This window comes from Miniopterus schreibersii, assembly GCF_964146895.1.
Source record: "Miniopterus schreibersii genome assembly, chromosome: 6".
Taxonomy (NCBI): domain Eukaryota; kingdom Metazoa; phylum Chordata; class Mammalia; order Chiroptera; family Miniopteridae; genus Miniopterus; species Miniopterus schreibersii.
In genome coordinates this window covers 38,619,073-38,635,643 of record NC_138107.1, presented here as the reverse complement: position 1 = coordinate 38,635,643, position 16,571 = coordinate 38,619,073, and the positions used below count along the sequence as shown (strand labels likewise).

Sequence of the window (16,571 nt, the reverse complement as noted above, 5' to 3'; positions counted from 1 at the left end):
GTTAAACTTGCATACATTTATATTTAGTTGTATGGTCTATATTACATAACTAGGCTTCAGATTATTTTATAATAAAACAGCTTTCTGAAAATAGAAAGAAATGACATGCTTTGGAAATTGGAGATCCAATACTGGTTTTTTAAAAAATGTACTTAGAGAAGAGAGACAAAATTAGATTTATAATTTTTTAAAGAACCATTCCTTCACTTACACTTCAAAAAATTACAGAAAATACCCTCAGTTTTCAAATAATGATCATTATTCAGACATCTCAGTGAAGATAATACCATTGTGCTTCAGTAAAAAGTAGTAAAGAAGATATATGCCCTGGGAACATAGAAGAAAACTAGAGAGAGGGAGGGAGGGAGGGAGGGAGGGAGGGAGGGAGGGAGGGAGGGAGGGAGAGGGAGAAGGAGAGAGACAGAGAGAAAAGCACACTCTAAGGTTAATGAACCATTATATATTTTTAAAAAGTATATTATTTAATTGTATTTCATTTTTTACAAATCAATGTTCCTAATACTTTACCTTTAATGATCAATAAGTGCCTCCAGGTGTTTTCTACCTAGTAAATATTCATATATCTAAATATGCTACTGAGAGAATGCAAAGGTCCTTTCCCTACCCATTAATCTCACTCAATTAAAAAGCAAAACTTCAAAAGCAGTTAATAGCTGTTTTAGTTTTATTTCTAAGATCCGAGAGGCATAAAGTAAGGAAAAACAACAAATAAAATGAATTTCCCAACAACAGAATTATATCATAACAGAATGTCACATATAAATAATAAGCAGGTAGGAAGGAAAGTCAGAGAGACTGGTTTGAGTTTATGCAGGATAATCTTGGATATATTTAAATGGAATGAGGGTCAGTAATGTTCATTTCATATATGAAGAGCAATATATTAGGGCCAAGGAAAAAGTTTTAGGATTATTAGTTGATGGGAAAGGTTGTATGAGGTCATCCTGATAATATATTTTTCCTGGCTGAAAAAAAACAAAAAAGCAACGGAAAAATAATAAGGGCAACTACACAAATCCTGGATTTAGGTGATGAACCTTATATGCTAGAAATTTTTAAACCTTTGTTTTAACATACTTCCCCTGCACCTATGTAATTTCATTAATGTTTTCCTTAATATTTGCTAAAAATATTTTAATATTATAAACTTGAAAGCTTTTAAGTTACTGATTTTGCCATAGGTGTTTCACAGGTGTTTACGTATGTTACCAGTGCTGGATTAAAATCATTATGATTCTATTCAATGTCATAACATAAGCTTTAAGAATCTAGAAGACTGAATAAAAAGATTCTGGATGTCAAGAGCCTGTAAAAAATCTACTGTTTACATATGAAAGGAACAGTAAAGTCTAGATTATAAATATTTGGCCACTGGGCACTTGAAATGTGGCTGATTTGACAGAGGACCTAAAATTTATTTCAAGTGTTTCTGATAAAAATTTAGCATTTGAGCAAATGTGCTATAAGTATAAAACATACACTGAAATTTTTAAAACAGTACAAGAGAAAATGTAAAATATCTATTTTTTTTTGCATTGCATCAATTTTATATTCATTACATGTCGAAATCATAATAAATTAGCTAGAAAAGGCTAAATAAAATATAATTAAAATTATTTTCATCTGTTTTCTTAGTTTTTTAAAAGTGGCTATCAGAAATTTAAAAATTACGTATGTTGCTGGCATTATATTTCTATTGGAAAGTGCTGACATAAACAGTTAAGCCTACAAAATGGTCTACTGTCACACATTTGGATCTATGCTAGATTCACTAAATGGTTAAGTATGCAATTTTACTGAGAAACTGTTCTGCTTTGAAGAAATAAACAGTTGACCCTGAACAACATGGGGGTAGGAGAGACGTCAGCCCCCCACCTCCATACAAGGTTGAAATACATGTGTAACTGTACAACTTTGTGGTAGCCTAGTGCAATACCCTAGCCTATACAGGAATAAGTGAATCATTATAACATTTTTATGGCATACAGTATTATAGCCATATTCATAATACAGAGTTGGAAACATTGTTACATTTTTAAAAAAACACTTATGATGATTCACTGATAAGCAGTTTCTTCAGCATGAGAAAGAGGCACAATGTAAGGAACTAGAATTCTCTGAGAGCAAACATAATGTATCATCCCAGTCCCACACTGAGGAGGGAGGGAGGAGGGGGAGAGGTTGGCCTTGCTGTCTCAGGAGTGGCAGAGGCAGAAGAGGCAAAGGAGGGGGACCAGGAGGAAGAGGGGGCAGGAGGGAAGAGTACTTGGTAAAACGTTACAGAAATACATGGTAATTTCTGGCCTTTTCCTTTTCATTTCTCTAAAAATGTTTCTGTGCCATACCAATCCTTCTTCCTCGTGTACTTTGTTTAGTTTTAAGCACCTGTATCATAGAAGGGTTCATGTCACAAAGGAAATTAAAAGCAATCTTGAATACGTGGAGCCCTTCTGCCAAACCGTCTGTCAACTTGTTTTCTGGCACTGCTGCTTCTACCTCCCTCTCCTCACTGTCTGGCACTAGTGGTCTAGAAGCACTCACTTCCATCAAGTTGTCCTCCATTAATTCCTCTGCTGTGGTGTCTATTAGTTCAATTTCTCCAAGATCCTTATGTTGAAACCCTTCATCTCCCACTTTTTTTTTCTTCTTCCATATTCACAGTATCTTTTATGATTTCCTTGACTGGCTCTGTCTTAAATTGTGTGAAGTCACTCACAACATCTGGGCACAGTTTTCTCCAGCAGAAATTTACTGCTTCAGGCTTGATGGCTTTTGCAGCATTTTATAGAACAATGACATCTTCAATGGTGTAGCATTTCCAGATTTTCATGATGTTCTACTGAGATTCTCTTCTCTTCATAGCACTTACAATTCTTTCCATAGAGTACCCTGTGTAATGAGCCTTAACCTCCTGACCTAAAGGCTGGATTAAAGACATTGTATTTGGGGGCAAGTAGACCACTTCCAAGCCTTTGACACTGAACTCATCGGCTTCTGGGTGCCTAGGGGCATTGTTCAATATCGAACAAACTTTAAAAGGCAGTCCCTGACTAGCAAGGTACTTCCTGACTCCAGGGGCACAGCAGCGATGGAACCAATGCAAAGAAAGGGTTCTTGTTTAGGCTTTCTTATTGTACAACCAACCAAAACACTGGCAGCTGGTGTTTATCTTTTCCCTTCAAGGCTTTGGTTTAGCAGCATTATAGATAAGGGCAGTCCTGATCATAAACCTGACTGCCTTTGGGCAAGAGTAATGTTAGCCTATCCCTTCCTGCCTTAATGCCTGGTGCTGGCATCTCTTCCTTAGTAATAAGTGTCCTTTGTTGTGCAGGGAACTTTCGTCTGCATTAAAAACCTGTTCAGGCAGATATCCTTTCTCCTCCATGATATTCTTAATGGCATCTGGGAAATCATCTGCTGCATCTTGATTGAAAGAAGCTCCTTCTCTTGTTATCTTGACATTTTTTAAATCAAAACACTTTCTAAAATTATTCTCCAGCTTTAGATCCTTCACCTTCTTTTACTTTAATTTTTCACATAATGACTTCACTCTTTCTTGATTCATATTAGATTCTATAGGTATGCCTTTCTTATAGCAATCTTGCACCCACATAAAAGCTGCATTTTCAATACGAGATAAAAAGGTATTTGCGAGGTTTTTGCTCCTGCTGGCACAGGTATAGTGGCTGCTTCATGAATTCCCCCCCCCCCCCCAACAATGGTCCTTATGCTGGACTTATTTATTTTGAAATGGCAGGCAACCACAGCTGCAGACCTCAATCTATGGAACATATCAAGCAATTCAACCTTTTCTTATACAGAGGTACCTCGGGTTTCGAATGTAATCAGTTCCGGAAGATCGAGTTCTGAAATGTTCAAAAACTGAGGGATCAACAGCCGACAGCTAGGCTTCAGGATCTTGCACTCAGCTGAAGCCCTGTGGCATGGCCGACTTCTGAGGAGTGTTTGGAGACCGAAGCATTTATCTCTAGGTTTACGGCGTTTGTAAACCAAAATGTTCATCAACAGAGATGGTGGAAAACCGAGGTACCACTGTAATACCATGACTTTTCTTTGATTCTTGGGAGCACTTCCAGCATCACTAGTGGAATTTTGTCTCATGGTGTTATTCAAGGTTTACAGTATTGCACCAAACATGATAAAAAATATGCAAGAACCATGAGAGATCACTTCTGTACTGTGATATGCAATTTACTGTCTAGACAAACTGCTCACCCAGAGATAATTAGATAGTGTCACAGGGCATTTTAAGTGGATACTCACAACACTTGAGGTCACCGCAACAGCAATAGGAGGTGGCTATAAAATTATTACAGTAGTACCGTAGGTACTACAGTTAATTTTATGCACTTATATTTTCCTACTGCATCTGTTTACATTTCTCTCAATAGCAAATGGTGCCATGTACTATCTCTGTTTTCGTGTATAAGGTTTTTTTTTAATCCTCACCTGAGGATATGTTTTTATTGATTTAGAAAAAGGAAGGGGGATGGGAGAGAAGGGGTGGGGGGGGAGAGGGAGAGGGGGTGGGGGGAAAGGAGAAAAGGAGAGAGGGAGAGAAGGACTGAACGCCTCCCATACATGGCCAGACTGACAACTGGGGATCAACTTGCAACCTGGGTATGTGCCTTGATCAGAAATTGAACCCACCCCTTTTAGTGTGGGAAGATGCTCCAACCAACTGAGTTACACTGGCCAGGGCATGTGCATGTAAGTTTTGATAAATTTTAACTTTTTAATAATAGACGTGTATATTTTATGGTGGTAAATGATAAGACTATTATGTACATATATTTTGTGCATTTAGACATACCTAACTTTTGCTTAATTTTTTCATTTCTAAGCTACAGGTTCATCTGCGAGTTTTTTCAAACTGTTCCAAATCTCCAAAAATTTTATATTCACTGAAAAAAAATCTGTGTATAAGTGGACCTACACAGTTCAAACCCATGTTATTTAAGAGTCAACTGTAACTGGTCTAACAGCAAAATTAACAGCTAACATTACCTTTTTGTCTTCCCATTCTTTGACTGAGTTGTTCTGCCTACTTGGAAACTGCAAAACACCTCCAGAGCTGGCAGATAACAGTGGAGGTTGAACTTTGCTAAGGATCTTTGAGCAGAGCCTGAGTGAATCTGTGAGTTCAGACAAGTGTAATGTCTGGAGATGGCTTGTCAGGGCAGAAACCATCCTGAGCAGCAGCTGGGGCAAGTGTTCTGTCTGGATTTCAATATAGGTCTCCTGAAAATAAAAATGAAATGACAGAAGTTTAAATAATGTGTAACCCAAAAGTTATGTTATTTCATTGCTTTTTAATCTATATCAAAAAGAAAATAATATTTAATCATCTGTAATATTTTATATGTATCATGTTCTTAATTAACATTACATAATCATTTTATTATATAAAATATATATGCCCAAACTCTCAATTTAATTATTTCAAAGCATATATTATAAAACAACCCCACCAGTTTTATCTGCTACATTACTGAAATTATAATATAACAAAAGTGAATACAATTAGTTAAAAACAAAACAGGCTGAATGTCATACCTGACACAGCACCCTCATACTTCTAGTAGGCTTCAAAATGAGAAAGCAAAGAATTTAGGAGAGAAATGGGAAAAGATTTCCAAAAGTCTTCATTTAATAGAATTATTACTGAATATAAATGCAGCATTAAACCATTATACACTAAACATTTAAGATTTTAATAACATGCAATTATGAAGTATATTCCATGTATTATATAAGACTTGCATGCGTATTATGTATGTATGTCACAGGACAAAACACTTGGAAAATGTTATGAAAAAAAATTTAATATTAAAGATAAAATTTATTTGAAGATAAGGTTTGTCTTCAACATGAAATATTTGAACTATGTTAGATTTCCTCAATATTTTTTACCAAGGTCATCTTACCAAAGAAACTATATCCAACAAAAAATCCACCAGTAAGCAGAAATTGGTCAGCTGTAACTCAGATGACTCACTATCTCCAGGCCCAGTCTGGAGTCTGGCATGCATTGTCCTCCTAAAGAAACAAACCTCACTTTATCGAGTATACTATTAAGTGAAATGAACATGTGACAGCATTGTTTTTTAATGAGGGTCAACTCAGTATTGGGACACATACAGTAACATTCTTATGATAAAGTATATTCCCTTTTCTCCCAGGACACTACTGTACCTCTATGTGGAAAATTCCCAGAGCAAGATTCCTTGGTTTAACCTCTCCCTGCAACTCCCATCCCCTATTTCCAAGTGTTTTGGATGGGTCTCACTTTTAGGGACTTATTGCCTATTGCTCCCCCGCTATAGGTATCATCTCCTAGTGAAAAAGGATTATTTGCTGCTTTATTTCTAACTACAGGACCTTTGTTGATACAAACCTGTCCTCCTGGATAGTCACCCTCCCCCAACCTCATTCTCTCATGTTCAGAATGCATCCATCCTTCAAGGTTTAAGCTCAAATGTTACCTCCTCTAGGAGGCCTCTTCTGATTCAAGGAGTAGAGATCATTACTCCAACATTCACATCAACTCATATTAATTCTATACGACAATCTATTGCCCTACACTCTGAAGACACAAAGTTAAGAATATGGTACAGCCCTAACCAGCAAGAAATATAAACATATAGACAATAAATGTAATAATGTTACAGTGTAGGAAAAGTTGATTCTGAGAGACTTGAGGAAGTCACAAAAGGCTACTGAAAAATGGGTGACCTCTATGTAGGACATTACTAGATGGTCAAAAGAGAAAAATATTTTCAAAGAAATAGCACTTTGAAGAAAGTGCAGGCTCAGCATCATGAAAGTTAATGTGTTTTCAGGGAATAGTCTGGGTTAGATAAAAAAGGGTGTATGTTTGTAAATGTAGAAATGAAGACCAGGTGGCAAAAAGACACTCATAATTCCTCAACATTCCTACCACATTTTAATCTCTTTACTAAGGCACTTGCAACTTTTAATTTAATACTATGAATATGTATGTGCATGTCTTACTTGTTCTCACTGAAAGTCTTTGAAGACAGAGACCGGATATGCCTAGCATAAAGCTTCACAACTGGGTGCTCAGTATCTGCCTAATGAATAAGCAAGCAATTTTCTAAATCATTAAATGTATGATTAATGTATCACATCGGCATTTGGTTTTAAAAGACTTCTTATCCCAAGTTCATGCATGCTTACTTTTTGAGTGTATGCTCCTGAGGCTTGAAAGGTTAATCTGGTTCTGGGAGAATTTGGGCTACAATCCAGACAGAGATTCTACTCAGATTCACTAGTATTCTTGGGTTTCTAGAGCACTTTTTAAGCTTTATGTCCTAGGGGGTGGAGGACTGTTATCACTCAACAGTGATAATATGGCTGTTTCTATGGCTTTAGGAACACAAGTGTGATACCAAGGAATTTTTTGTTATTCAAGTGGGAATCACTTTGGGAATGTGTTCTAAGGCAGCAGCCACAAATTTGCTATTTTCTCTACTACAAAGAAAAACTGGATTAGTATAGAATGGAGAGGGAAAATCTTTCATGTATGCTGGTGATTGAATAACTCACCTCTAAACTCCTTTTCAATTCTAAGATTATATGATCAATAATTCTATATTCTAGAGTAACAGGGTAGAGCCAGATTATGGCTATTAAATATATAATAATTGTCAAGAGCAGTGGTAGAATGTATAAAGAACATTCTTTTCATTAGATTGAAGAATTTAAAACACAAACAAACAAAGGTTGGCTCTGAATGCTATTAAAATGAATGAAGTGGTTTCACATACCTACAACATTCTTCAAACCATCGTGCAACATAATCCCACATGTAATAAGGCTCAAAGGAATTAAAGAGAAGGTTGGCAGTTTTAATCAGCTCTGCTGTTTTCTTATTTTCTCTTAATTTACTAGAAAAGCAAAAGAAAAACAAAAACTAATAAATATTAACATTTATTTTTCCAATTTAAACTTAAATACAATGTGGTTAGGGCAGTACATATTCCTAGGCAGCTGTCAGAAAGCCTGCTAGTGAAAAAACTGGATCAGATAACTTTTATCTGCTGCCACTCTCTTATTACATGATGTGTAATTATTTTTCCAAACTTGAGTTTTCATAACTCAACTACATGATCAAGATAAAAAATCAGACTTACATAAGAAAAAAGCAGTTGTACTTCTAGCAAAAGAACAGGAAATTGTTTTTGAACTATTTTGAGTACCTGACTCTTAATTTGGAATTATTTTGTTTCCCTTGACATATATAAACTGAGTAGTAACTTGATTTTTACAGCCTTGATTTTGAAATAACTTTGCTTTCCTGAACTGTTCAAGATTTGCTTAAGTTGAAGGTTATTTGTTGAGTTTCAATCTAATATTCTTAGCTTGCAAAACAACAACAGCAAAAAGCAAAAACAGAAAAACTAATACTGTATATAGTCATTATTATTGAAGTCCTATTGGGGGAAAATAACTTTGTTATTTCAAGTGGGAATCCTTTAGCTCATTAATTACCCAACTACCTACCATCTCCTGCCACCCTCCTTACAATGAAAACAATTATTTTTATATATAGTGAGGTACTGTCAATCCATCTAGCAAGTTGTAGCACATACCCTCGAATTAAAGACTAATTAAATACTCAACAAGGCAATATAAATTATTACACAGAGTACAGAATGAAAGAGTGTACCACTTCAGTCAATATTAACTTCTCCAACAAAAATTACAAGGTATCATATTTATTAGAAATAAAAAACTGCCTTAAAATATTTTAATATATAAAAGTATGTTTTAGGAAAAGTCCCAGTTATCTCCAGTCTAACCACGGATAAAATAATGAAATGAACATTATGTAAAAGAAATTGCAGTCTTAGAACCTTTGTCATATTATAATAAAAGAGACTGGAAAAGTGGTAGGCTGCTTAAAGTAGAGAAGAAATAAAAAAGTAAGACTTTGTCAACATCTATCTATTATGGACTAGGAGAACAGGATATGCTAATTTCATATGAATTATCCTGGGCACTTAAAAATGTATTTAAATATATACACCTGAAAGAAGAAATAACCATAACTTGAAAAAAAAAACTCTTCAAAGTACACCTGGTGCCCTCTGATTCACTTAATTCTGTGTTCAAGTCATGTCATGCTTAGTTTTTTTGGTAATCCACCTGCTTAACTGAGCATGATCCTTGCTGAAGGGTGGTTCCATCTGAAGATCCAATTCTGCTTTGCATTGAGAATATAAAGTTCTAAATACTTCAATTAGGACATCTTCTAGAATTACAGGTCCTAAAATTAATATACGCATTAAAGAGAATTAATTAGCACTGGCAAATCACGATTATCAAAAACCTGGCCAAATTAAAGAATGCCTTAAAACAAGTATTTTTTATTGAATTTATTGGGGTGACATTGGTTAATAAAGTTATATAGGTATCAGGTATACAATTCTATAATACATCACCTGTATATTGTATTGTTTACCAGCCAAAGTCAAGTCTCCTTCCATTACCACTTATCCCGTTTACTCTCTTCTACCACTGCCCTCCTCCTTTCTCTTCCCTCTGGCAATGACCATATTGTTGTCTGTGTCCATGAGTTCTTTGTTATTTCTTTGCTAAAAACTTCACCCATCTCACTCAGCCCCTAACCCCCTCCCCTCTGACACCTGTCAATCTTAAAACAAGAATTTTTTTACAATAATTTTTTTCAGAAGCTAAACTAAACTTCACATTTTGATAAGCTAACAGTAAAATAGTAAAATAACTAAACAAATGTTTAACTATAGGCTGACATAACAGAAATTACAGAATCAAGGAAATTGGCTTTGTCAATTAATAGCTGTTATTTTAGACAAGTTATTTAACTTCGAGTTTCCTCATCTAGAATGAGGATAATAATACCAAACTTACATGACTATTGTAAGGGTTATGAAAAATATTTGTAAGGTGGGTAGCATAACTCCCAGATATAATGACTATTCAGTAAATGATACTAATATTACTATCTTGAATTATTTAAGTAATATAAAAATGCACAGGGCTAACCTTTATCACTATAACCGACAGCGATCTCCTTTAAAGAATTCCTGAGTTTCAATCTATTAGCAAATAATAGCTATAATAAACCATCAAAGGCACTGATACAACTGCAGTTATTTTTATATTTAAAAGTTTTTGTTTTTATTTTAAGAAATTACATACTATATTATTTCATTTCTTCTGTGCTAATATTTATGTATTTTCTTAATTTTTGTCCTAGGTGCCATAATTAACTTCCAAACAGACTTAATTCTATAAGAAATATACAATAAAGAAAGGGAAAATACACAAGACAAAGGGGTGTGCACAAGAAAGTTGAGGGATACAACCCAAATATTTTTGCTCAAGTCCTTGAATTCTGTGAACTATAGGACCATTGTGACATATCATAAATGTTTCAATTTCAGTCACTTAATCAGGATTAAGAAAAGTTTAGAGAGCATCTTTAAAATGACTTCTCCACTACACATAGATATACGATAACATATCAGAATGAATGTTAGGTAAGAAATTGTTAAGAATGTGTATTTAAGGGCTACCTCAAAATATAGCACTATTTCTAAATAATAACTTTGCCTTATTTTTATTTTAAATAAGTATATATTACCTAGCTCAGGTTTGTCTAGTAAACTGATTAAAATACGAAAAGGTTTTAGATCCTGCGTTAAAGTGCTCTCTTCTCCAAATCCATTCATGTGTAATATCCCCACCATTGCCTACAGAAAAGAAAAAGTACATTAGTCATTTAAGTAAACATATTCAAATATTTTTTTCTAAAGAAAAATATTTTTAAATATTTTTAAAAGTATACGTATTTTTTAAGATAAACCACCATACATAAAGGAGATTTATATCCCTCATTGCTTTTCTGAAGCTTTTCACTGAAGTTGGCTTTTTCCTTCCACCAGGGGGGAAAAAATGTTACATTCATTTTTCTTGAGAAGAAAAAAGTGCTTATATTTTTTTTCTAGAAAAAGTGAATATTAAAGAAAAATCTAGAAAAATAAATTCATGAATTATTTGATTGTTTGCCCAAAAGATAAAAATATTTCTATTTAAGATCAACATGCACCAAACTCTGCCACATCATATGGTAGTGTCTGCTAGTGTACGATTATTTTCCTATTGGTGACACAAAACCACCTATATTCTTATAACCTTCATTTTAAAATGCTTCAGATACTATGTATTTTCTTAGTTTATTTTGAGATATTCTGAATATAACTGAAGTAAAAATAGGATAAAATAAGCCTATGGTTCATTTTAACATACCCATTACAACAGTAATTTTATGAAACATTTAGATTTCTGTTGCAACCCAAATTTCCCTGGGGCTTCAGAGGAAATAACACAGGTCCTGCCCCATTATTGGAAAGGCTCCAATTTTTATAGGGCAGACAGGTGAGAAGCTAAAACTGTTTTAATAAAGTCATGAAAACTAAAAAAATAAAATCTCTGGACTTACAAAGAAGTAAGTCAATCTTATAATTTCTTATTCATTTTATTATAGTCATTTGTTTATTATAATCACTTAGGAAGTTTGTGAGTCTTTGTGTCCACCTTTTCAATTATGAATTAATTCAATTAAGTCAGAACCTTGAGTAACTCTAGTGGTCAGAGATTAAACAAAAACTAAAGTGAAAACATTCGTTACCTGAACCAACAATTCTTTTGAAAAGGTAGTAAAATAATAAGTGGCATGTTCTTCAGGATTACTGTGTCTTGTGCTTCTGGGTCCTATGATAGCACCGTTGTTATCAAAACCTCCATGAAAATAAATTGCAAAATAAATTAAAGTGAAATTCTCAAAACTGATGTTCACTAACACTAAAACAGCAAGTATCTCAAAAACAGCACTAAACACTTACCGATTAGTAGCCCAATCAATGTAAGCAAGAGAGATCATTTTAGATAGTTTAATAAAGGGAAATGAATTCAATACAGAAGTGAGTATCATAGAATGCTTTCAAATTATCCTGTTTTTTTCTTTACCTAAATCTTACCAACAGTGAAATAACTGAAGAGTCAGAAAATCCAAATTAAGCGATATTGTGTCCTCTCACTCCAGATGGTAAGGAGTTGTGAAGACAGGCCAAACACTGAAGAAAAGTATGAAGAACAAAGTGTGCGCGATGCTCTACTGCTGGAGTGAGAGACTCGTACCATGCGTGGGACAGTAGTACCAGTCCTGATTCCTTTCATTACTTCAAAATTTTAGGAATTATGTCTTTATTTTGATTATTTATTCTTCTTTGTCTACATACTTATAGCATAACCACCTCAGTTTATAAGGGCAAAAATATCTTGTCAAAGAGAACTGACCTATGGATTCAAGTAGCCTCTTCCACTAAGAAGCTTTTGAAATTTCTTCATACAATACACAATAGTGTTTATATTTTTATTGTCCATTTAAGCAAACTTTTAGTTTCTTCATTTAGGACATAAATACAACTTGATAATACTTATGTGTAGCAAACTTTCCTCCATCTTTTCTCAGCTAAAACTACACACATCAAACACCTACCTAGAAGCCATGCATAAAGTCTTCGGTTCAGGGACATATCTCTCCTTAGTACTACGTGAAGGGCTGCTGACAAGATCCTGATCATATCTGGTCGAGTGGCCTGAAAAAGTCAGGAATATGGTTGTATTTAATCACATACAAAACATTATTTTTTCTATTTAAAAACAAACATCTTACAATACATTGAGAACTTTCGGGCTTATGTACTTTCATACACAGGAATTATTACTCCTGTTATACAGATTAGAAAAAAATAAGAAAAGTTAGATAACACAGCTACTTAGCTGCACAGCTGAAACTATAAATTATTTTAACCTCCGGTTTAAAGTTTTTTTTCCTAATCAATATTAGCAAAATCTGACACAAAACAGAGAAAACAGAGCACTGTGGGACAGACACTAAAAAAAGTCATATGCCTTTAGTCTTTTACATTCATAGAGTCAAATGAAGCCTTTCATTGCTTGTTCTTTTTAAGATTTTATCTCATTGTATTTCAAACATATAGAAAAAACACAGAAACAACATGATGAATACTTTTATACCCATCACCTCGCTTTAAAATCTTATTTTTTATTTTTATTTTTTAAAATTTTTTTAAACATATCTTTACTGATTTCAGAGAGAGGAAAGGAGAGGGAGAAAGAGAGGTAGAAACATCAATGATGAGAGTCATTGATTGGCTGCCTAGCCCGCAACCCGGGCATGTGCCCTGACCGGAAATCGAACCCCAATCTCCTGGATCCTAGGTCGATGCACAACCTCTGAGCCACGCCCGGCTGGGCATAAAATCTTAATATTTTTTTATCTTACTCCAGATCTTTTAAAGAGAAATAATTCATTTTTTTCTTTACTTCTTTCCTAACAGTCCTTAAGATGTTTAAAAATTATTTACTAAAGGAGATACGGTTTTAGATAAAAGATATGAAGTTAAAAGATAAAAGAAAGCCAGCTAATTAAATTGCTGTTAATTTAAAAAATATTACTAGAAAATCACTTTAGAACAGAATCTTGGAGTCTGAGCATGAGAAAGTAACATAGAAATCAACTACTTAACAACTACTCTAGAATAAAAGACCAGAGCTTCACAGGGCCTAAGTACTTAGCGAAATTCAAAAGCCTGGTTAGTGCCCAGCTGGATAAAGAAGTGACTTCCTGTTAATCAAGCTGGTAAAAATTTTACTACACCATGCTTCTTGACGATATTAGGAAGGGATTCACCCAGCTTATTTCTTTTAAAGGAATCTTAGAGAAGTAATTGAGATGTTACAGAACACAGATCAACAGCTGACAAATTATAGGCACTCATCTAAACACAAATGTCTTTCATTAATCTAAGAAATTCTCAAAGTCTGGCTCCTGGATTCAAAGAGAATCTCTCAGACCCTTTCAGGAGGTCCACAGGGTAAAATTACATTCATAACAATAGAGAGATGTTATTTGCCTTTTTTGCTATGTTGATATTTGCTCTGATCATGTGATAATGGGTAAAACTGTTGGCATCTTAGCAAGAACAGAAGCAGTACAGCAGCAGCATCCACTGTACTTGTAGTCATTGTATTTTTATTTTTTTTACTGCCCTGTACTTGCAGTAAAATAAAAAAACAAACCAAAACAGTGTTTCATTTAAGAATGTTGATGACACAGTGAAAATTTATTTTATTAAATACTGACCCTTTTAGTAGTATATCTTTTAATATTCTGTGTAATAAAATGGGAAGACACATAAAGCACTTCTGTGTATACTGAAGTATGATAGATGTCTCAAGGAAATGCATTTGTATGAATTTTGAAGTGGCCTACCAGCTTTTTCCCCCACCAAATACTTTTACCTGAAAGAATGATTGACACAAACTATGATTATCATGCTTGGATACTTGGTAGACATTTTCTCAAAAATAAATAAAGTGAGCCTGTCACTTCAAGAAAAACATTAATATTCATTATTACAAATAAAATATAAGCTTCCAAGAGAAAAGTAAAATTTTTGAAAAATTTGTATTTGGCTTGAAATTGCATTGTGTTGAAGTGAATTGGCTTGAAAGCTTCCCAATACCTAAAGGACTTTACTGATGAGATCAGTAGTAACAGTTATAAATATGAGTTTGTTATTGTATAATGAAATGTGTTAACATTTGGAAGATCTGCATAATTCAGTAAACCAACATTTTCCACATAACCAATCATAATGCTACAAAAGAATGTATGGGTAATAGATATGTTCAAAGTGCAAGACAAAACAGTGGATTTTAATGAAACAGAATATTAAAAAGTTCATTGATATTGGTAGATTCCATATTACAACTAATTTTTTCTTTTTTTAAAAAAATACGTCTTTATTGATTTCAGGGAGAGGAAAGAAGAGGGAGAGAGAGAGATAGAAACACCAATGATGAGAAAGTCATTGATTGAGCCTGCAACCCGGGCATGTGTCCTGAACAGGAATCTAACCCCATCGCCTGGATCCTAGGTCGACACTCAACCGCTGAGCCATGCCTGGCCGGGCTACAACTAATTTTTTAAAACTATAGCTTGTCAAGTTTTGGTGTAGTATCAAAGAAGACTGCTATTTTACTATTGAAATGCTACTCCTTTTTCCAACTTATGCATCAGTATGAGATCAGATTTTCTCCATATACTTCAATCAAAAGAAAAAAAATCACAACAGATTAAATTCAGAAGTGGATATAAGCAATCTGCTTTCTAGTATTAGGCCAGCCATTAAAAATATTTACAAAAATATAAAGCATTGCTACTCTACTCACTACTTTTACTGTTTGGGAAAAAGTTATTTTCATAAAATATGGTTTATACTAATGTGATAACTTTGTTATTCTTACTTTTAAATGAATTAGTAAATATTTTAAAAATTGTCAGTTTTTCTGATATGATATAGATACATCTAACCTACAAAAGCAAAAGATATTTTAGAATCCTTAATATTTTTAAACAGTGTAATGGGGTCCTGAAACCAAAGCATTTTAGAATTGCTGATTTATCTTTTCAATATCAGATATGTAGATTATAAATACTGTGTCAAAATTTTTAAAAGTACAGTCTTCCAATCTTACTGCTCTTAAAAAAGTAAAAAGTCATTTCTTGGTTACTACTGACATATTTCTGATATGAAAAAAATTCTAACAATCTCAATCAAAGGTGTTAGTACCAAGAGACTAGGGTCAACACATTCCATGAAATAACGACTCCTCAACTGCTGAAGCTCCTAACAGCAATCACTCTTTTGGGATAAGGGATAAGGTAATGAAGGCTCTTAAGTTACAATTACAATGAATACTTCTAAGTGTCTATTATATGCAAGACATAGAAAGAGGGAAAGCGGGGAACAAAGATGACTTTGTCTAGATCCATATTCTCAGGTAATATAATGATTTGATACGGTAATGGAAGAAAGAATGTTAGAATTGGGTCTGGGTAGGGCATTAGTTTTAAAAAACATTCAACACAGCTATTGTTTTCATAATACAAATTATAGAAGATAAGGCTTGAGAAAATCTTGGTTGGTGGGGATACAGAGGCGGTGGAGTAAGAAAGGACTGAAGAAAGCTCAAGCTGAAAGAAGATTGAGAAACAGCAGTTGGTGAGATTACAAATAAATTCTTCTCAATTCAAGTCTATAGAGATTTAATTCTTCAGATCTTGTTGAGTCACCTATCACAGTACACTGAAGGACTAAAAATATTGAATGTTTGCAAGGGAAGAAAGCAATGGGAAAGTTTAAGAGTAAAGGTCACTGTGGTTTTAATTTGCCTCTCTCTGATGATTAGCAAAATTGAGCATTTTTTCTTGTCTCTTGGCCATGTGTATGTCCTCTTTGGAGAAGTGTCTATTCAGGTCCTTTGACCATTTTTTTAATTGGAATGTTTGTCTTGTTGAGTTGTATGAGTTCTTTGTACACTTTGGAAATTAGCCCCTTATCAGATGCATCCTTGGCAAATATGTCATC

The 16,571-nt window shown here is 34.0% G+C and overlaps 1 protein-coding gene across 4 annotated transcripts in view; it reads right to left on the bottom strand.

Moving 5' to 3' along the window:
• Positions 1-16,571, bottom strand: part of DOP1A (DOP1 leucine zipper like protein A) — an 86,190-nt gene that overhangs the window by 42,891 nt on the left and 26,728 nt on the right. For 2 of the 4 annotated variants that reach the window (XM_081141018.1, XM_081141020.1), the window contains exons 7-13: positions 12,611-12,710; positions 11,741-11,850; positions 10,694-10,802; positions 9,214-9,334; positions 7,833-7,952; positions 5,970-6,081; positions 5,050-5,283 (exon numbers count right to left, since the gene is read on the bottom strand). In XM_081141018.1, coding sequence (XP_080997144.1) covers positions 5,050-5,283; positions 5,970-6,081; positions 7,833-7,952; positions 9,214-9,334; positions 10,694-10,802; positions 11,741-11,850; positions 12,611-12,710 — 906 coding nt within the window. Of the gene's footprint in view, positions 1-5,049; positions 5,284-5,598; positions 5,629-5,969; positions 6,082-7,832; positions 7,953-9,213; positions 9,335-10,693; positions 10,803-11,740; positions 11,851-12,610; positions 12,711-16,571 lie in introns of all 4 variants that reach the window. The other 2 variants (XM_081141017.1, XM_081141019.1) reach the window with 2 other exon arrangements.